Genomic DNA, 22,517 nt, shown 5'->3' with positions numbered 1-22,517 from the left:
TATCCAGCCATATATCAGACTGTGAGTGACTGGTGACTGGTGACTCAGTCACACTTGACCCCCCTAAATGACACCCCTGACCCTCAGTGACCCAAGCTGACTGGGTGTGTCTGTGCCAGCAGCATTTACACCACTTTTAGGGGCCCTAGGTGAAATATTGACATGAGGGCCCCCCCTTGAATTGCTTTTTGTTGGCAGGGGCAGTGCTTGTGGTGGGAAGCCCCTGCAGAGGGCAGATTTGGTGGTGCCCTAAGCAACTGCCTACAGTGGTCTCCCTATTGGACAATCCAACTGTGTCTGGGCCACCAATGCAGCAATGCGTTGGGGCGTGGGAGCCTCTGGCCTGTGTGTGGGGCCCTACCATGGTGGTGGTGGCTCTCTGGGAGAGCAGAGAGCGGAGTGGGGGATGAGGGTGGTGATGGGGGTGGTGGTGGTGGCTGTGGAGAGGGGGACGAGGGTGATGGTCGGGGTGGTGGTGGTGGCTGTGGTAGGCAGCGGAGAGCGGAGAGGGGGATGAGGGTGGTGGTGGTGGCTGTGGTGGTGGTGGTGGTGGTGGATGTGGTAGGCAGCCGGGGTCAGGTCATTGTCAGAGGCCGTAAGCCGATAGCCTTGAGTGGGAGCGAGAGTCGAATGTGAGCTGGGCGCTGCTCCGGTGGTTGTGGCTCAGAGCGCTCGCTCCCACCATTCAGCCACCATGCAGTGTCTGACTCCCAGCCCCAGCCCCAGCCCCAGTCCCAGGCTCCACACACAAAAGGAGAGCAGAGCAGGGCGCTATGGGGATACAATAGAAATCCACTCTTGATGTGATGTGGAGTCTCTCTCTCTCTCTCTCTCTCTCTCTCTCTCTCTCGCTCTCTCTCTCTCTCTCTCTCTCTCTCTCTCTCTCTCTCTCTCTCTCTCTCTCTCTCTCTCTCTCTCTCTCTCTCTCTCTCTCTCTCTCTCTCTCTCTCTCTCTCTCTCTCTCCTCCCCTGCTTTGCTCTGGCTCTCCAGTGCTCTCTCTGGGGCCCAGGTGACACAACACCAAGCATTCCCAAACTGACCTTGTTTCCCACCAACTCCAGTCATGTTCTTTTTTTTGTCTTTCTCCTTCTCCGGCTTGGCAAGTGTGTACCGACATACAGTATTATCTCTTACATAACCGTCTTGGTTGGGGGAAAGTTAGGTAATAAACTAGCTGTAGCTCTTTGATAGGCCCTTGGATGTGGATTTGTGTCTCTTAAAGGGTGTCAGTGTGGCTGACTGTAACAGTGTTTAGTTGCACTTTTCGCCGATCAAGGACAAAGGAAAAGATAAGCGAGCTCAGATGAAGCCCTGTGTGTCTCTCTTTTCTGTTTTTTTTTTCCTTTGTCCCTCTTCCCTACTTTTGCTCCCATGTGAGGTATTTTGCTCATATTTTGTTACTTTAGTGTCATCATGTGCTAATCTCAGTTTTGTTTGCCCTCCTCCCCCTCTTCTTCTCCCCCTGTTCTCTCTTTTCCTCTGTTTCTCCCTTTCTCCTTCTATATCTTTCTTTCTCTGTCTGTCTATGTCTTATTTAATTTATCTTGCTCCAGACCTGAACTACTGTGGAACCCACTCGCCCTGTAGAAATGGAGGCACATGTGCCAACACGGAGCCCAATGAGTACCAGTGTGTGTGCCAGGATGGCTTCCGAGGCCGAAACTGTGACATCGGTGAGTTCACTTCCTGTTTGCTTGGGCGGCCAGAAACATACACAGTAGACACAGAAGCAACACACACAGACCAACACATTACATTACATTACATTTGGCAGACGGTTTATAACCAAAGCGACTTTCAAAAGAGGACATAATCATAGCCAACATCACAACCAAATGCAAAGTGCACAGCAATTATACAGAACAACAAGTGCAGTTGCAAAGAGGGTTTTTAAAGAAAATAAAGAATACACACACAACACATACACAGACACACACACATACTGACACAGTCTCACAGAGATGTACTCTAGCGCAGCGCGCTAAGCCGCCCACATTTGAGCTTGCATGCCCACCCATGGGGACCCCGGTTTGAGTCAGGGCGGGGTCATTACCCTTGATCCTCTCTTGTCTCTCTGTTCCATTCGCTTCCTGTCACCATCTCCGAGTGTCCTGTTAAATAAAGACATACAAGCCCCTAAAAATATATATATAAAAAAGAGGTACTCTAGCGGATGTAATGACAACACTAGTTTGATATTACACAGTTTTCTACAATGTAATATATTGCTACTAGTGCACATCTGTAAGAGTACTTCTACTTTATACAACTCTGGTCTCACGCCCAGCTCATCAGTATAGTCGACCCTTTGATCAGGCCTCAATATGATGACGAAGGTACGCCCTTTTGCATTATATAGTGCCGCTCCAAATGGCTGCCACTGTGACAGTCATGTTTCAGTGATGGTTACGTTTGGGGAAAGGGTTAGTTCTTGGAAACCTGGTGTTATGAGTCATTATATGACACAAAAGAGGAAACCTTTGGCTTGACATATTGAAGCCGGGTCATAATTGTACATGTATGTGTGCTGTCTATGTCCAGGGTGCGATTTGTAGGGGGGGATAGGGGGATTGTCCCCCACCTTCTGGTTTTGATATTGACACTTTTTGTACATGATTTTAATATAGTTTTAATATAGTTTAATGTAATTCCATTGATATTGCTTAAAATCTGAAACACATCCCCCCTTCTGGTTTTCAGACAAATCGCACCCTGTCTATGTCTATACGGTCTATGCCTATACCTGAAGTTTGTCTATGTCTGCATGGGAAAGTAAGAAACAATATTTAAACTCTATGCATGACTATTGCATGTAAAGACATTGACAATAAAGCCGACATGACTTGATTTGAATATACTTTTGGCGTAATTTATGGAGGCCTAATTGACACGTTGAGTGTAGTTCTCTTTTCCACTGTTCCCAAATCTCTCCCTGCTGCCTGAAATTAGGGTAGTATGGCACCAGGAGATATTTAACTAGGGCACAAGAAAATGACCCAGAGGACTAGATTTGGTGACTGGGGAGGACTGGAGGGGAGTACATGGTAATTTTTCTGTAACACATTAGTTATCACGTGGTGCCCAGCTCCTGCCTCTGACGCATGATCAGTGATCAGGGTTTTTCCTTTTTGTCGCAGCTTTGTCAGTCCCATTCTCACCTCCCAATCTCTGTTTGTCTGTCTGTCTGTCTGTTTCTCTGTCTGTCTGTCTGTCTGTCTGTCTGTCTGTCTGTCTCTCTCTCTCTCTCTCTCTCACTTTCTCTCTCTGCAGTGGAGCACGCCTGCCTGTCAGCCCCCTGCAAGAACGCCGCCACGTGCATCGAGGATGACAACCCAGCAGGCTTCAGTTGTGTCTGTGCAGATGGCTGGACTGGTCCCACCTGCGCCGATGGTAATAATCTCCACCTGCCTTCATAACAATAACAGGGATGGACTGGCAATCTGGCATAGCGGGCATTTCCCGGTGGGCACCGCACCCTCGTGGGGCCTTTTTTTCAGAAATGTAAAAAAAAAAAAAATCTAAAAAATACATTATTATTTTTTAACATTTCTGAAAATAGGGGCCCGCGAGGGTGCAGGTCCCACCGATGAGTCAGTTCTGTACCGCAAATAATGAGGGGGTCCCTTTAAGCCAAGTGCCCAGGCCCTATTCCTCCCCCAGTCCAGCTCTGACTTTATAATAATCCTCCACCACCACCACCACCACCAGTCTGACTTCAATGCCAGGAGAAGCAGCCAAGTGACGGATGTTGTTCTGACACTGCACATCTGCACACGTTCAAAAATAGTCTGAAAGCTCTCAGCTTAACTGTTTTTTAAATAGATGGAGAGGAGGATGTACTTGTACGTGTGAGTGTGCGTGCGTGTGTGTGCGCGCATGTGCGAGTGTGTGTGTGTGTGTGTGTGTGTGTGTGTGTGTGTGTGTGTGTGTGTGTGTGTGTGTGTGTGTGTGTGTGTGTGTGTGAGAGAGAGAGAGAGAGAGACAGACAGACAGACAGACAGACAGACAGACAGACAGACAGACAGAAAGACAGACAGATAGAAAGAGAGAGAGATAGAAAGAGAGAGAGAGACAGAGAGAGAGAGAGAGAGAGAGAGAGAGAGAGAGATAGAAAGAGACAGATAGAAAGAGAGAGAGAGAGTGAAAACAAGACATTAAATGGAGATAGTCATTCCAACAGGCCAATTCTCTGCTTGCATAAAAAGCCAAACAATAGCCTACGATATACATCATAGTAATATTGCAAAGACCTTACTTGGACTCTTAAACATCCAGTGTGTTTTTTTTTGTAGTTTTCCCAAATGTAATATCCAAAATGTATGCTGAGAAATTCATTACCCATTGAAATCTTAAAAATGTACATTTCCAAACTATAATGAATTCTTAGAAATCGAGGATAGTCGTTGTAAACATTCACAAAAAAAAAGATGTCGCTTGTGAATGGGGGAGCATGAATTCTGGAAATGAGCGACTGAAAAGTAAACATTACACACACACTTGACCTTTAAGTCGCAGATTAGGCCTTGGTGGTCATTACCATTTTGGTAACTAGAAACCCATAATAGAGGCTTGTGTCTTAAGGGGGTTTAAGTAGGGCTGAGCAGGCGGAGAGCAGTCACCTTTTATCACCCGGGACAGCAGCAGACAGCGCTTCTTGGTGTGAACCCCGGAGACCTTTGGCAGATATTTTGATTTGAGCCGTGCCAGGGGCTTCGCGCACAAAGCCACTTAGGTAATCGGCTTAGGCATTTAAGTTAATATGTGTATTTGAACCCGGGTTACAGAACCAATCTTCTGCTGCACTACAGGTATAGGCTGCCACCCTGTTGCCCAGCACAGCACAGTCAGTGGGACATGACCACCCATAAGCCGATTCCACTGTCTCCAAGGTGATACTAATTACCCATGAAAGCCATTCTAGACGCCTACCAGTCTTACGATGCCCTCGTACTGATTTCGTCCAGATACCGTTTCCCAATGTCTAGTGTGTGTGCACCTTTCGAAGTGTGTCAGCCTTTGTAGTCACCCAGTGATTGGATACTCATTGGATACTACTTGCCTGGATACGCAGAGTTCCCCAAAGAGTATCCAATCACTGGGCGGGACTACGAAGGCTGACACACTACCAAGGCTCATACACTTCACATTGGGAATTAGTGAGCGTTTCTGGAGCTGCCTAATGAAGCACTGATTTCAGGTGGGAGGGTTGGGACAGAAATGTGAAATGACTGGATCTGATTTTATCCAATCACTATGATTTGGTTATATGTACAGTAATGCACCTGTGTGTTATGCGTCGTCGTTCCCTCCTTACCCTTTTCCCTTCCTCATGTTGATTGGCTAGGCTGAAACGGCATTTAGGAGGTCATGTGCAACAAAATCAGAGCCAGACATTCACTATTTTCCAATGTCAAGTGTTCTTGCCTTGCTAGGACATGCAACGCCCAGTAATTGGATACTCTTTGGTGAACTATCCAATCACTGGGTGTTTAAGGCCCTAGCAAGGCCAGCACGATAACTGAATGGAAGCTTATGGATGGCTAGGGCCAGGATATTCTGAAAATGGGCATGCATTTGAAGCATTTAATATGTGCAATATACTAATGTGTCATGTTTATAACACAACTGTTAACAATAGGAAACCTTGTTGTCTTTTACTTTCCTTATCACCACTTGCTACTTTTAATGTAGCTCTGTACTTAATAATTTCTGTGCACACGTTGTGCAATGTTGCAAATGAAAACCACAGCTACCTTGTCATGCCAGAGGGAGAAACTGTATTCCTGTTAAAAAAAACGCCCTCTGTGTACCTCACTTCAATTGTAACACATCATTGAAATTCCATTCATTTTTCCTCACCTCAAATGTTATCACCGTCTGCTGCAGCAATGCTCAAATGGGAAATTGTGTTTTACTGCTGAGGAAACAACACAACCCAAACGTGTTTTCCTGCTAAAAAAAAGGCATAACTCCACTGTGAAGGCATGGCCCCCATGATAAATTTCCTGTTACCAGAATGTCAATGACCAATTCATAATGTGTTACTAAAGTTTCTGAGTAATGTTGTAATACTTTTTAATGACTATTCCAGTGTGCATGATGACGGCAATATCAGCTTTATTGTCAAATTTCTCACATTATAGTCATACAATGAAATCACAATCACAGTTAAGTTTGTTCCATGAACAAATACTTAAAGCAAATTTGCCTTATGGCACCCAATATTACAAAATGGAAATTATGGAATGCCACGATGGGATAATATTGAGCGGGGAAAAGCATGTCTTCCTTTTATTTCACCCCTTTTATCTTTCTCTGAATTTTATCCTCCACCGAGTATTTGAGAATCTGGTAGAATTTCCGCTGCATAACCAAAACGCATTGGGAGCAGAAACGAGGGAGGATGAGGAAAATTATAATGAGGATGATACTCGTCAAAGACAAGGAGATGATAGTTGCACTGCTTTAGAAAGAGAAATGCATTAGAAAACCAATAAAGGTGTTCTCCACTTAGATTCACAGCCACACGCTTTTCTACCTATCAAGCAATATGTACACTGGTACTCTGTTGGTTCTCTCTCTCTCTCTCTCTCTCTCTCTCTCTCTCTCTCTCTCTCTCTCTCTCTCTCTCTCTCTCTCTCTCTCTCTCTCTCTCTCTCTCTCTCTCTCATACTCACACACACACATACAGATGATTGGGAGATGTGATGTATGGCAGGTTATTTTACTCATCACCAGTGTTTGCTCAGGAGCCAGAGGCAGAGAGGAGAGAGAGAGAGAGAGAGAGAGAGAGGGAGAGAGAGAGAGAGAGAGAGAGAGAGAGAGAGAGAGAGAGAGAGAGAGAGAGAGAGAGAGAGAGAGAGAGAGAGGCAGAGGGGGATGAGAAAAGAACACGAGCTCCCCACTTCTCTCCTCTCCTCTCCTCTCCTCTCCTCTCCTCTCCTCTCCTCTCCTCTCCTCTCTTATCCTCTTCCTTCCCCTTCCTTCCTCTCCTCTCCTCTCCTCTCCTCTCCTCTCCTCTCCTCTCTCAGGTAGCCTATCCTCCTCTCCTCTCCTCTCCTCTCCTCTCCTCTCCTCTCCTCTCATCTCCTCTCCTCTCCTCTCCTATCCTCTCCTCTACTCTACTATTCAATTCTCCTCTCCTCTGCTCTCCTCTCCTCTCCTCTCCTCTCCCTTCCACTCCCCTCCCCTCCTCTCCTCTCCTCTCCTCTCCTCTCCTCCACATGCCAGTGCCTTAAGCGCACAGCTCAACCACATCATGGGCACATACTGGACATGCCTCCAGCTTGCACACACACAATACACAGACAGGCACATTTTTTTTTTTAATTTTACCTTTATTTAACCAGGGAAATAAAATCTCTTTTACAAGTGAGCCCTGGCCAAGGCGGCAGCACACATTACATTTACATTTACAGACAGGACACAGACAAAACAGAACAAATTAATATGGTTGAACATACAATAATACACACACCACAATCACACCAACCTTCACACACACAATACCAGGAAACATACAGACACATAGACAGACCTACAAGCATGCATTGCACACGAAACCACGGTCACAATCTAAGTGTCACAACCATGTATACATACATTTGTGTATCACAGAACGATCGGTGACCGAATCCTTTGGTCTGAAAATGGGCTAAATCCTTCACTATTGGATCTTGTGTTGTGATTGTTTATTTGTTTGCCCATCTGCTTCTTCTCGCCCATGGTTGTTTATTTGTTTGTGTCTTCCTTTCCTCTTTCAGCCGTGCTGAAGTGTGAGTCCAGTCCGTGCGGGCGTGAAGCCACGTGTCGCGACAGTCCAGAGGGCTTCCAGTGTCTCTGTGCCCCGGGCTGGACCGGCAGAACCTGCCAACTGGGTGAGTTATTATCCCACTGCTCAGTTGGAGAGCCAGAACACACACGCACGCACGCACGCACGCACGCACGCACGCACGCACGCACGCACGCACGCACGCACGCACGCACGCACGCACGCACGCACGCACGCACGCACGCACAGATATGTGGTGTTGCAGTGCGGGTAGAGAAACCATACTGTAATGGACCGAGGTTAACATATTAGCCTGATGCTGCGTATACGCTGTTTCACCTTTGGCGCCAGGAGCGACATATAGTATACAGTATACTGCATTCATGCTCTGTAAATGTGAGTTTTTTTCATTACAAATGTGGGTATTTTAGAGTTGAATTAACACATTCTAATGCAAGATGAGGGCCCTAGCTTGTAAATGCAACTCATTTCATGTTTTTATTTGCTTCAGAGGCTGAGATATTTAATAGGCACAGGGTACCTTTTTCAAAAAAAGGGCTTAGGCATTCATCAGGCGTTTTTTTTGCAGGTGCCTTGGGCTAAAATGGGTTAAAGACTTCATTTTCACAAGGGTCATTTTCCAACTTCACTCTCAATCCCTTGTCTTCCATGCATTTCCTGTCCAAATCACTGTTCTATCAACACACACACACTGACAGACACAAACATAAATATTGAATGATTATACTTTTTTTTTAAATGTTGTTTCCTTTTCAACTCCACTCCGTGATTGTTGCCAACAGAGTATCATTTTGACCTACGGACAAAAACAACTGAGCAACTGAAAACAGTTTACATAGGGCCTGGGACAAAATGTGACAAATCTGACATTTTTTTCTTGTCTCCAAAATCTCCTCAGTAAACTGTGTGCACTGTGTGTCGAGAGTCTACCCACCACCAGCTAGTACTATTCAGACTGTGGATATTGCTCAATATGAAGTGTTCCAGCTTTATGAAGTGTTCCAGCTTTATGAAGTGTTCCAGCTTTGCTATTTGCGGATTTCACCAGGAGTATCCACTATTACATGTAAAAATTAAACTTTAGAACTAGTGATTGGATTGTCTTTGGTGAAATCCGCTAAAAACATGCGTCCCACGTTCTGGCAAGGCTAGAACACTTAGCATTGAGAAATATCCTGTGTGTATGTGTGTGTCTGGCTGCGCTGCACTGCCTTCCTTCATCAGAGCTCTGAGATGCTAATCTAATTTGATGGGGCTCCAGTTTGAAGCCGACGGCCACCAGACCAGACCAGGGGAACGGTGGGGTGGGGTGGGGTGGAGTGGGGGTGTGGTGGGGTGGGGTGGTGAGGAGCTCCCACAAGTCTTTATTGCCATGCCAACCATTGTTACCCATAGCCGGGAAGCAGTGTTGCCAGATTGGGGCGGATTCCTGCTCAATTGGGCTGCGTAGGATGGCCGTCTGCGGGCAAAAATGGATTTTGGAGAAAACAACGCCACATTTATGGCCATAGAAATCAGTAGAATTGGGCGGTATTTAGTGCTTCCAGGTGGGTTTTGACCTTTTTTTAGGCTGGAAATCATCAGCCTCATCTGGCAACCCTGCTGCTTGTTATTAGTGAGATTGGGTGAGGAAGAAGAGGGGTTACGGGGGTGGTTGTTGGGGGTTGGGGTTGAGGAAGTTGTTTAATTTAACACGGAAGAGAAGAGCTGCGGTGAAAGAGTCATGAATTTGAGTGTTTGGGACAGAGTTTTGGGCATGGTGGTGGTGGGTATGGTAGTAGTGGTTGTGGTGGTGGTGGTGGTAGGACGGGGTGGTAGTGGGATGACGGGGTGGGCATGCCTGAGCATGTTTGCCGATTTGGAGGGCTCAATTTGCACAGCCCCCCCTCACCTCACCTCGCCTCGCTGCCCCCCATCCCCACCAGCCTACACACACACACACACACACACACACACACACACACACACACACACACACACACACACACACACACACACACACACACACACACACATACACACGCACACGCACACGCACACGCACACACACACACACACACACACACACACACACACACACACACACACACACACACACACACACACACACACGCAAGCGCTCTCCCTGGACTGCACTCTCTCTCTTTTTGCTCCACAGAGTGTGTCGCCCGTAATGTGATCGTGTGTCACCCTGACACCTTATCAACCCCCAGAGAACCACTACAGAGGAGGAGAATCTCTCTCTCTCTCTCTCTCTCTCTCTCTCTCTCTCTCTCTCTCTCTCTCTCTCTCTCTCTCTCTCTCTCTCTCTATACACACACACACACACCCACACTTTCTTCCTCCCTCTCTCTCTCTCTCTCTCTCCCTCTCTCTCTCTCTCTCTCTCTCTCTCTCTCTCTCTCTCTCTCTCTCTCTCTCTCTCTCTCTCTACACACACACACCCACACTTTCTTCCACTCTCTCTATTTATCTCTCTTTTGGCCACTCAGGCAGTCTTTTTTTCCCTCTGCGTGATTTCATTTTCTAAAGGCAGATTCGGCTCTCTGTCAGACATCTGTTCAGGGCTTTGCTGGTTTCAAGTGTTCAAGTGACATGATTTAAGGCATAATTATACTGTGTGTGTGCGTGCGCGCACGTGTGTGTGTGTGTGTGTGTGTGTGTGTGTGTGTGTGTGTGTGTGTGTGTGTGTGTGTGTGTGTGTGTGTGTGTGTGTGTGTGTGTGTGTGTGTGTCTGTCTGTCTGTCTGTCTGTCTGTCTGTCTGTCTGTCTGTCTGTCTGTCTGTCTGTCTGTCTGTCTGTCTGTCTGTCTGTCTGTCTGTCTGTCTGTGTGTGTGTATGTATGTAAAATCATATGCCATCATGTCCTGTGTCTTCTCACACACACCTTCCTTACCGTAGAGGCTCAGGTTGTATGTCCTGGGTCCTATTAGTATTTCTAGTGACATCCGCACCACATGGTACAGTATCACATCACCAGACACGTTGTGGGTGTGTCATGCTGACTAAGTGCCGCCTGGTCAATCTGGTTCGGTCACTAAGTCAGTAGGATAGGCCAGTGGCCCCTGACCCTCTGCAGTTGTTCCTCCTGGCACTGCAGTGATCAAGACTCGACCTAAATACTTGATGAAGACGCAACCTAAATCCAATTGAATCCACCACCGTCCCAAAAGACAATGTAGCAAAACCCTCACACCACACGTACAGCACTTGCAACTCATTCCCTCAGTGTACATGATTGTACTAAATTGTGATATCTTTTCTGTATGTATCTGTATCGTTCTATGACGAAATTATGAATATATTTTGTGTTCATTTTTTTTTAGACACCAATGAATGTGATTTGGGAGTGTGTGTGAACGCCCGCTCGTGCCGTAACCTGATAGGTGGCTATCTCTGTGACTGTCTCCAAGGCTGGTCCGGGCCCAACTGTGATATCAGTGAGTATTACCTACATCATTTCCGTGACAAAGCATGCCTTTCTAATTACAGGGTTCAATAATATATTGTAATATTTGTAATGTATTCTAGTGCCAAACTAAGATAACTAATAATAGTCATGGCAGCCCTCATCATAAAATCACACCATGTCACATGGTTTGATCAGCCTCTGCCCTAAAGCCATGCCTATTACCTTAAGCCTATACTTATTAACTTAAGAGTTCAGTTCAGTTCAGAAAACATTTTGTTTGAGTTTATACAAAATTGTGAACATCAAAATAAGTCCATCTCATTTTGTTTGGGCTTGAGTTCTTGAGTAGTCTTTTTGATCTAGAATATGTGGGGAAAATACTATTAAAAAAGGATTTTTGTAATGGCTTGTAGAGGGTTTTACATCTGAACTCTTAAAATGCAGCACTCCAGTTCAGGGCTTTCTGTTTATAATGTAATTTAGCGCTTTACAAAGCTAAGATAGCAGCTACTAACACAAGTCATGGCACTCCACACATCATAAACTCACACCACGTCACTTGGTTTGGCCAGCGTCTGGCCTCAAGCCCTGCGCTGAAATCTATACCCTACATGTACTGTACTGTATATGGATTTGTGGTCCAGAGATGTTTTACAGGGCCATGCGTGGCTCACACGAGAAGATGAATAGCCCGAGCATTCCCCCTAACCAGAGTCGTTTTTATTAAAGCTCATCGACCACTTCGCTAGAAAGAGGATGCGTTCGGGGCCATGCCATTTATGCATTTTTCATCAAAAGCCCCGGCTGCTACCGTGCCGTGCTGTGTGTCTGCGCTGTGCTGTGAGAGAGGGGGGATTGAGTATTGATCTTTGTAGGTTTGTAATGCACTCTAATGTGCTCCGCAGGGAATGCCACTTGCCTGGGCGCGTGTCAGAACGGCGGACGCTGCGAGGTAAGATGGTCACTTTAAAAGCTACATTGCACTGTATTAGATACGCGGTATGGGGGGAGACCCTTTCACACAGTAAATGGTGCAGTGTTACAAGGCAAGTTACTAAAAGACTGTAATGCATTACTGATTACATGTTACTTGAGAGAGTTGGACCAACTGCAATTCGCCAACTACAATTTGTTAAATTCCCCTCTTTACTGTAAGTGTTTAATTCTACAAAATTGACTGTGTGCTGCTGTCCTGGAGTCATTACTCTCCTGCCCATTCCACTCTCATGGGTATACTAAAGTAGACTTTTACACATGGCTCCACTCACTACAATAAATCACACTTAGCAGATACTTGTATTCAAAGCGTTCTAATGCCGAGGATGATGATCAAGCTCAATTAACATGAGATTACAGTGTGTGTGTGTGTGCGCGTGTGTGCGTACGTATGTGTGCAAATTAGGTTTTGCAAAAGTGTTAATGAAGGATGGTCCAGACACAACCCAAGGAGTGACATCACTAGTTGACTTTTTAATATGTCGTTGTGCTGATTGCACGATGAACAATCAGAGCAAAAAATATAGAAATGCACCATTAACAGCTTGTTAAACCTACCCAGCAACTGCAAGGCCAACATATATAACAGAGGGTCAATTTGACATCATGTCTGCTAATGTAACAGGCCTGAGAACACTAAAATAACTTGCTGGTTACATCATTTTGGTCAAGGCTACATGCCCACTGATGTGAGAGCAGGGTCTAATCAGTCAGTCTAGCTGAAAAACACACCGCACCTCCTCGATAGGTGAACATTGAGGACAAAACTTCCATTTTGGGAATTAGGAGAGCGATGGATAACCTTGTTGTTTTTACATGGGCTAAATTTAGCCGAGTCCTTGAATCACGTCCTCTTATTGCTCTGTCTGTTTGCCTGTTTCCTGGGTGGGGGTACCCACAGGAGTCCCAATCAGCCCAATGGCACTGTGTCTGTCCTCCCCGCTTCACGGGCAAACACTGCCAGGTCACGCGGAGGGCCTGCGACGGCCTGCAGTCCTGTCTGCATGGAGGGAAGTGCATGGAAGAGGACAATGGCCAAGGCATCACCTGCATCTGTCCAGCAGGATACACGGGGCCACGCTGCGAGGTTAGCACATCAAAATCTTTCTTTTGCTTTATATAACGTAGCCTCTTAGTGCAGATGGGGTCGCCAGCGTCCCTATTCACTGAAAATACTCAACTACATCATAACAACATTGCTATGACAGTACCGAGACCCTTAAGTAACAGATTAAGACATAGCCATTACAATGTTGGTGACAGTAAGGTTATAACATAGGCTCTGCACACAAGTTGTTAACCCAGAATGTCAAGAGTTGCGTACATACAAATGAGTACTCATACTCAAAATATAAAATGTCTATAGCCAACTTAACAATAATTGTGTGTGTGTGTGTGTGTGTGTGTGTGTGTGTGTGTGTGTGTGTGTGTGTGTGTGTGTGTGTGTGTGTGTGTGTGTGTGTGTGTGTGTGTGTGTGTGTGTGTGTGTGTGTGTGTGTGTGTGTGTGCATGTGTGTGTGTGTGTGTGCATGTGTGTGTGTGTGTGTGTGTGTGTGTGACTGTGTGTACCTATGTGTGTCCACATCTGTGCGGTGCTGATGTGCAGGTGAAGATGGACCCGTGTGACCCCAGCCCGTGCCAGCGCGGTCACGAGTGCCATCGAGTGGACGGCAGCTACTTGTGTTTCTGCCCGACTGGCTGCACAAGCCTCAATGGAGCATGCCAACACTGTGGAGGTAATACACATTAACAAGCGTAGCATGTCAACAGACCCCATTTAAATGACACTAACAAGGCCCTACCGTGGCTCTAACGATAGGGGATTGGGCTGTCATGCTGGCGACTCAGGTTTGATTCTGGCCCGGGTCATTTGTCCACCTCTCACACTGTCTTATCAAATAAAGTTGAAAAAGACAAAAAAATGAAAATGACACTAACAGGGCCCTACCGTGGCTGTAACGGTAGGGGATTGTGCTGTTATGTCGGCGACCAGGATTTGATTCCGGCCCGGATCCTTTGCTGACACCTTCCCCATCGCTCTCTCCCACACGTTTCCTGAGAAATCTATCACTGTCCTGACATAAATACACTGAAAAAAGACAGACAGAAAAACCACTATCAGTGACATGTAAACATACCACACGAAATTCTAAATGGATGGCAGTATTGCTTGAGTGAAAAGTGCACTTTTCAAAGTCTGGAACTTAACATACAAATGTACAGTAAAAATGCAGTGCTGTTTCAACATGTGGAGAGTACTCTGGGACCTAATTACTCTCCGGAAAATGTTAAATTGACTCTTTAAGTGTTGAATTAATACTTTGTTTTTTTCCTGTCACTAAACAACATGATATTTAAAAAAACATACAATAATGTCGATATACTGTGCGTAAAACATGATTTACATGTTAAAATAATTATTAGAAAAGAATGAACTGGTTCAATTGGTTTCACTGGTTTCATTGGTTTCATTCCCTAACGTTAGATTAATTTGACTTTGAGCAATGAATGAAATTTGTTAATTCTCCTTAGAATAACCATGTCCCTGTTTACGGGGAAGCAAAATAATTGTGTACAAATGCATGCTTGTGAAACATGTCCTATTTATTTTTTTAAATAACTCCCTTCCTGTTCTCTGTCGTGTGTGTGTGTGTGTGCGTGTGCGTGTCTTTTGTGTGTGTGTGTGTGTGTGTGTGTGTGTGTGTGTGTGTGTGTGTGTGTGTGTGTGTGTGTGTGTGTGTGTGTGTGTGTGTGTGTGTGTGTGTGTGTGTGTGTGTGTGTGTGTGTGTGTGTGTGTGTGTGTGTGTGTGTGTGTGTGTGTGTGAGGGTGTCTTCTGTGTGTGTGTGTGTGTGTGTGTGTGTGTGTGTGTGTGTGTGTGTGTGTGTGTGTGTGTGTGTGTGTGTGTGTGTGTGTGTGTGTGTGTGTCGCAGCTGGCAGCGTGTTGGACCTGAGCCAGCGCAGCTTTGCCACCTCCATGGTCCTGGTGGGCGTCTTCGCTCTGGCCCTGGCTGCAGGCTGCACCGCGTGTGCCGTGCTCCTCTCTCGCCTGCAGCGCCGCCACCAGCGCAAGCACGGCTCCTCTTCCTCTGGCGGCGGCCCGCCGCCTCACCTGCACCACCACGACGCCGCCACCATGCCCATCAACAACCAGCGGGACTACTGTGTGCCCATTCGTAACGTGGAGCGCAGCGGTGGCGTCCTCGTCAGCAGCGGTGGCGGTGGCGGGGTGCCCCTGCTACAGGGCCACGTGGTGGGCGGCACACACTGCTGCGTGGCCGAGGAGATCGAGCTGACGCTGCCCCCGTCGCCCGCACCCTCCTCCCACCAGCCCTCCCCGGCCCTCAAGTCTGCCGTCAGCAGCCACCATCACCACACTGCCCACCACCACCTGCCCAAGCTCGACATCTCCAACCTGGAGCGCGAGAAGCTCAACCGCTACCACTACACGGACAACCTGGAGCAGGAGGCGTGACGTGACCTGCCTGCGCCCTCGACACCCACCCCACCCCACCCCACCCCCTCCAAACTTAATTTAAGATGGCCGCCCCCAGATTGCCGATTTTTTTCCCCCCCAGAATTTTAGGATTTGACCGAGATTGCATGCATCACACCCACTGACAGGATCTGGAGCGGTTTTGAGTCACAAACAACGACCGGGTTAAACAGTTAGAACAGACTGCTCTGTTAGCAGTGCCACCACTGACGTCTTTTGGGATCAACTTCTACAGTTATACAATAACAATGGGACGAATCACCATGATTGAAATCGGTCACCGAAACACATGAAATGACTGAATGACTGCGTGACTGAACTGCGACTACTGCTGATGACCTCGCTCGGAATGATCCGGAAGTTTCATTGTAACAAAGTTGGGCTCAAACGTCGGTAGGCCTGTGTGTAACCAGCCCCCCATTCAAACTCCCTTCCCAGTACCTTTTTAGGTGTCACCCTCTGAGTGTAACCTGCCCCCATACAAACTCAACTTCCTTCCCAGTACCTTTTGCATGACAAGTGCTCTGGACCATGAGGTCATAGACCTGTCTCAGAAAAAGCCACTAATTCCATCATCTTCAAGGATTCATGGATTGTTTATTTGTCAGAGACACAGAGACACTTCCACTTTTTGACTTGTAAGATGGGGGCCTTATTGAACGATATTGAAAGGTTTTCTTTGTAAACGGTTGGCAAGACTGTGCACCCAACCAACTAGAGTCAAAGACTTTTGTTTTCTATTTAAGCCAGCGGTTTGGCTTCGCTGGAAACTGACACCGTTACCACTGTCAAAAAAAAAAAAACGGGATTCACAGATATCAGTGAAAGGTGCATTATTCGTTTGTGTGTTTGTGTGTGTGTGTGTGTGTGTGTGTGTGTGTGTGTGTGTGTGTGTGTGTGTGTGTGTGTGTGTGTGTGTGTGTGTGTGTGTGTGTGTATGTGCGTGTGCGTGTGCGTGCGTGTGCGTGCGTGGTGGTGCGTGTGTGTGTGTACAGTATGTTTGTACGAGTGTTCATGCGTGCGTGTGAGACAGAGAGAGGGAGAGAGAGAGAGAGAGAGAGAGAGAGGGAGAGAGAGAGAGAGAGAGTCAGAGCGAGAGAGAGAGAGAGAGAGAGAGAGTGAGCCAGTGTGTGCGTATTGTGCTGTACTGTCTGTGCCACTGTAAGTGATCTGGTATATTGTGTGTGTACGTGTGTGTGTGTGAATGTTTGTGTGTGTGCCTCTGTGTGTTTGCGAGAAATACTGTCCTCTTTGTCAGTTTTACTGTTTTTTTTTCTCCTACCCAGCCTTTGTCTTAAAACTCTGAGGATCCACCCTGGAGCTTTCCTCCACCTGAAGGGGTCCACATTTAAGTCTTAGACACTATGGCGTTACGTATGACGAAATGAAATGACTATAGAGTTACTGAAGAAGAAAAAAAGGGGACTTTTCCTGAAACCAAGGGACAGCCAAATAACTGAAGGAGGGACAAAGGGGAGGGAGCATAGCAAGCATGGAAGAAAATGACAACAGTGATATGGCAAATGCATTTTTGAAAAAACCAAAAGACTGCAAGTTCGCAATCGCAAAAAAAAGATAAAAAACCTCTCACTTTATGTTGCCAGTGCCGTGATTCAAGTTGTAAAGGATGTATGATTTTGTGGTAACGCTTTAGAATAAGGTTCTTCTAACAAGTGTTTATAGTCACTAGTAAGCAGGTAGTAATACCTTTACAAGTGCCCAATAACATGCTTATTAACTTTGTTAACATGCTTATCAACGTTGTTAACATCTGATAAGTAACTTTATTTGAGTAAAAGCATGAAAATCGGTACACATGTCAGCCATCATGAAAATGTAAGTTTTTTCGCGACGCCTCCATATCTAGAATAAATAAATAATAAAACTAAAAAAATAAACCACTATAAACACATAATAAGCAGCTTATAAGATGTTAACAAAGTTAATAAGCATGTTATTGGGCACTTGTAAGGGTATGACTACCTGCTTACTAGTGACTATAAACGCTTATTAGAAGAACCTTATTATAAAACGTTACCGATTTTGTTTTTATACTTGTGTATGTAAATAATGACCTTGTAAATGTGATGTACATATTCATTTGGAGCATTCTTTTGTACTGCAGTTTCATTTTCAGAATGTTGCCATTTTAAATGACTTTTCTTTTTTTATCTCCATTCACTCCTCTCAGCTGGAATTGCAGCAGGATTGGATTGTTAATTAAAGTGCATTTATGGAACAGAATTTCACACTGTGTCGCATTTCTCTCCCTCCCTCTCTCTCGCGCGCGCGCTCACTCTCTCTCTCCGCCTTTCTGTGTTCATGACAGATATCATAGGACCGTGTCATTGTGTTATTTACTTGTCTTGTGCTGTACACGTATCTCTGTGCTACTCGTTGTTTTGTGACATCTTTTCCAATTATCCGGAGAGCATTTCATCATGGAAAAAACTGTGCCCTTAGCTACTGCCAGTGTGTCACTGGGTCACACACACACACACACACACACACACACACACACACACGTACGCTCACACCGCACACACACACACACACACACACACACACACACACACACACACACACACACACACACACACACACACACACACACACACACACACACACACACACACACACACACACACACACACACAAACTGTAATTTTCTAAAGCAAACACAATGGAGGCATGGCCCACACAGATACACATCTTCCACATAGGACGCATGAGCTGGTTACAGTATTGCGTTTTGCCGAAATGTTTTACACTGTATTTGTTCAGCCCTGAGCTCAGCTGTAGGTGTGCATGATGGGGCTGAGAAAGGAGGCCAAGGGGCAAAGGACCGGAGGGGAGAATAGAGGGGAGGAGAGGAGAGGAGAGGAGAGAATAGATGAGGAGAGGAGAGGAGAGGAGGAGAGAGGAAAGGAGTGGAGAGGAGAGGAGAGGAGAGGAGAGGAGATGAGAGGAAAGGAGAGGAGAGGAGAGGAGAGGAGAGGGGAGGCGATGAGAGGAGAGAAAAGAGGAGAGGCGAGAATAGAATAGAAGAGAGGAGAGGAGAGGAAAGGAAAGGAAGGGGAGGAGGGGAGAGAATAGAGAAGAGGATAGAGGAGAGGAGGGGAGAGAAGAGGAGTAGAGAAGAGGGGGGAGCAAAGGAAAGGAGAGGAGAGAAGAGAAAAGAATAGAGGAGAAGAGAGACTAGAAGAGACGAGAGAATAAAGGAGAGGAGAGGAGAGAAGAGAGGAGAGGAGAGAGGAGAAGAGAGAATAGAGGAGAGGAGAGAGCTGCATGGGGCTCGCCGACCGGCCAGCCGAGTCTGCCTAGGACAGATCTAACCTTTGACCTCTCCACAAACAGGGAATGTGCGGAAATGACCTCGAGCTTCCTGTTCCCACCCGTCCGCGAGGAAATGTAGGAAATAGAGTACTCTTAAAACACACACTCACTCACTCCATCACTCTCCCTCTCTCCCTCTCTCTCTCTCTCTCTCTCTCTCCCTGTCTCTCACACAGACTCTTTCTGTCTCTCTTTGTCTCGCTCTCTCTCACACACACACACACACACACACACACACACACACACACACACACACACGCACACACGCACACACACACACACACACACTGTAACACACACACTGTAACACACACACAGCACTCCACATGCACTCAGCCTCACATGGTCGCCCCTCATCTCCTTCCACACCTGCTGTGTTGTCTCAGGATGTCAATCCCACCCTGCTCCTAAACGCATTGTGTTGCTCCAAGCCTGCAATGTTTTTTTTGTTAATCAGCTGCTTTGTTTCTTGGCTGCGTCTTGTTGGGGCATGCGAGGGGTATAGGAGGCCTCATTTGTGCCAGGCCAGCAACAGCTACAGCTACAGGCGGCCTACCACTGTTTCACCTCAGGAGCAATTCTTTCTTTTTCCATCCTGGTATTGTACAGCCCCCCACCCGCCCCGCAGGTCAAGGACACATGGCATGGACTGACGTCGACAGTACAGTATGGTGGCCTAATGACGTTTCCCATACTGACCCCATTTCTCCCCGTTATCGGCTTCACCCAAATAATAATCACTTTCTGACTGAAATACACAAACCGCTGGCCAAGGTTTAAAGGTGCACGGTGAAAAAAGTGTAGTTTATTTCCAGGATTCATGCTGCCCATTCACAAATTTTGCCTTTTTCATGAATACTTACCATCACCATCAAATTCTAAGTATTCAAGTATTCATTATGACTGGGAAAGCTGCACTTTACATACTGTACGTGTATAGGAATAGGATCTTCTCCATGGTCCGCCATTTTGAATTTCAAGAAATAGACATTTTTAGCTGAAAAAATGACTACAGGTCAAGGACACATGGCATGGGCTGATGACAGTCAGTGCTCTGGTACAATATATGGTGGCCTAATGACGTTTCCCATACTGACCCCATTTCTCCCCGTTATCGGCTTCACCCAAATAATAATCACTTTCTGACTGAAATACACAAAATTGTTACGCTATCAGGCCCACTGGCCACGGTTTCCAGGGTGCACTGTGTAATATTTTTTGTAGTTTATTTCCAGATGCATGCTGCCCATTCAAAAATGTTACCTTTTTCATGAATACTTACCACCACAGCCATCAAATCAGTATTCAAGTATTCATTAGGACCGGGAAAATTGCACTTTACTCTACATACATGAAAAGGGGGATCTTCTCCATGGTCCGCCATTTTGAATTTCAAGAAATACACATTTTTAGTAGCAAAAATTACTACAGGTAAAGGACACATGGCATGGGCTCCCAGTACAGTATATGGTGGCCTTCTGACATTTCCCTACTGACCCGATTACTCCCCGTTATCTGCTTCACCCAGATAATCACTTTCTGACAGAAACCAAATTAAAACATTGTTACCGGGTCATTTGGTCAGATGGAGGGATACATGTGTATTAAAAGTGTGTCACACACAAGTAACGTAACGCTGATTTGATTGAAAGGAATGGAACGCAACTCGTGAAAAATTGGGGTCAAATATTTATTAAACACTGATAAAATATCAAACATGTAACTTTTAGGGGAGGTGTGTAAATGCGGCATGAATATGCTGTACAGTCTGTTACACCATCTGGAACAGAAAAATTACAATTAATTTATCCTTGTCTGCAATCCATCAACACCTCTGATATAGAAGCGTTCTGCTATTTTTCAATAAAAAGGCATTCAATAAATAACATTACTAAACTAGAAGCACTCAGAGAGCGCAGACCTCCACCAAGGAAGCTGCTTAATAGAACATTTGACTATGTTACACCCTGAGTGCGTTGCAATATGCGACCTTGCCTCCTCCACTTGCCTCCTCCACTTGCTTCTCTCCTCGTACCAGGAAGTAATATGTCATGATGACATCACTGACAACAGCATTATATTTCAATATCTTGCAATAGCTCAATTGTAAAGCCGTCTCATTTGCAATTGGGATGGTGAATGAAAAACAGTCCCTCAAAAGTTGTTGGAAACTTTATCGTTTTCTCCACGGAGGAGGGGCCAGGAGGTGGGGCGAGGACACAAGCACAGGTGGACGAGGCAAGGTCGCATATTGTAACGCTCTCAATATCTTTAAAAAGGTTCTGGTTCCGGCTCGTGATCCGGATCACCACCAGAATTTTATCACCTTAGGTCATTACCAACAACTCCACAAAGCTGCCCTACAAATCAAAAAGGCAGTAACTGCGTTGTTGTGGAAAATGAGTTACTATGACTTTAATAAGATATATATCAAAGTTAAAATTTAAATAAAATGATTTATTTGCACAAAAGGTAGTAATATAAAGTAACAAAACTGCCACATGTCAATAATCTCCCCAATACTACTTATACTGGATTGCAGTATCATTTTAAAGTCACATTACTCAGTTTGGAGCTCTGCACAGTTACTGCCTTTTTGCTTTGTAGGGCAGAAAGTTTCATCCAAATTCGTTGATTAGTTTTTGAGTTGCTGTCCTGCTGACAGACAGACAGACAGACAGACAGACAGACAGACAGACAGACAGACAGACAGACAGACAGACAGACAGACAGACAGACAGACAGACAGACAGACAGACAGACAGACAGACAAACAAACAACCAGACAAACCAACGCGACCGAAAACATTACCTCCTTGGCGGAGGTAACAACTATGCTACATTAACGTACTATTTGTCACTGGATTTTTTGTTTTATTTTACTTCATGACCGCATAGCATTCTAAGAAATAGCCTCTATTGACTGGCATGACTGGCATTGTTAGAAGAGGTCAGTATTATTGATGCTACTAGTTGCCCCAAAAGTGGTACCATTAATATTTTTACAGGTCAACAAACAGAACATTGCCTGGCCAAACCATTATATTACATATCTAACACAGTGGTTCTCAAAATGGGGTCCACAGTGCATTGCCAAGGGCCCATGAAAAGGTTCCAATGTAATACACAAAATTGCTACTGTATCAGGCCCACTGGCCAACGTTTAAGATGAAAATGTTCCTATATAGGCCCCAGTTTTACACTAGAATGACCATTGTAGTAACTGTAATTTCGACTTTGATCATGAGGGGGTCCTCAGCACATTTTCTGCTCCATGGTCAAAAAAAAGTTTGAGAATAAATTACTTAAATTGTTGTTTATTGTTAGTGACAGCTTTGCCTCATACACTAAACAGTTGGCTACAATTGCAACTACATTAAGAAATCATGTCTTAAAATCTAGGGTGAATTCAGGTAAACTGGGCCACTTTTTTCATATAAGTGAATGGCCCAAAGTGTCCCAATTTAGCTGAATTCACCATACCTT

At 45.7% G+C, this 22,517-nt stretch overlaps 1 protein-coding gene across 1 annotated transcript in view; it reads left to right on the top strand.

Moving 5' to 3' along the window:
• Positions 1-16,414, top strand: part of LOC134454393 (protein jagged-1b) — a 78,594-nt gene extending 62,180 nt beyond the window's left edge. Inside the window, exons 7-14 of the mRNA XM_063205370.1 lie at positions 1,555-1,674; positions 3,272-3,391; positions 7,765-7,878; positions 11,120-11,233; positions 12,111-12,157; positions 13,103-13,288; positions 13,808-13,937; positions 15,133-16,414. Coding sequence (XP_063061440.1) covers positions 1,555-1,674; positions 3,272-3,391; positions 7,765-7,878; positions 11,120-11,233; positions 12,111-12,157; positions 13,103-13,288; positions 13,808-13,937; positions 15,133-15,674 — 1,373 coding nt within the window. The 3' untranslated portion in view covers positions 15,675-16,414. The remainder of the gene's footprint in view (positions 1-1,554; positions 1,675-3,271; positions 3,392-7,764; positions 7,879-11,119; positions 11,234-12,110; positions 12,158-13,102; positions 13,289-13,807; positions 13,938-15,132) is intronic.
• The last annotated feature ends 6,103 nt before the right edge of the window (positions 16,415-22,517 follow it).

Source organism: Engraulis encrasicolus, chromosome 8 (genome assembly GCF_034702125.1).
Source record: "Engraulis encrasicolus isolate BLACKSEA-1 chromosome 8, IST_EnEncr_1.0, whole genome shotgun sequence".
NCBI lineage: Eukaryota > Metazoa > Chordata > Actinopteri > Clupeiformes > Engraulidae > Engraulis > Engraulis encrasicolus.
This window is presented reverse-complemented; position numbering and strand designations above follow the sequence as displayed.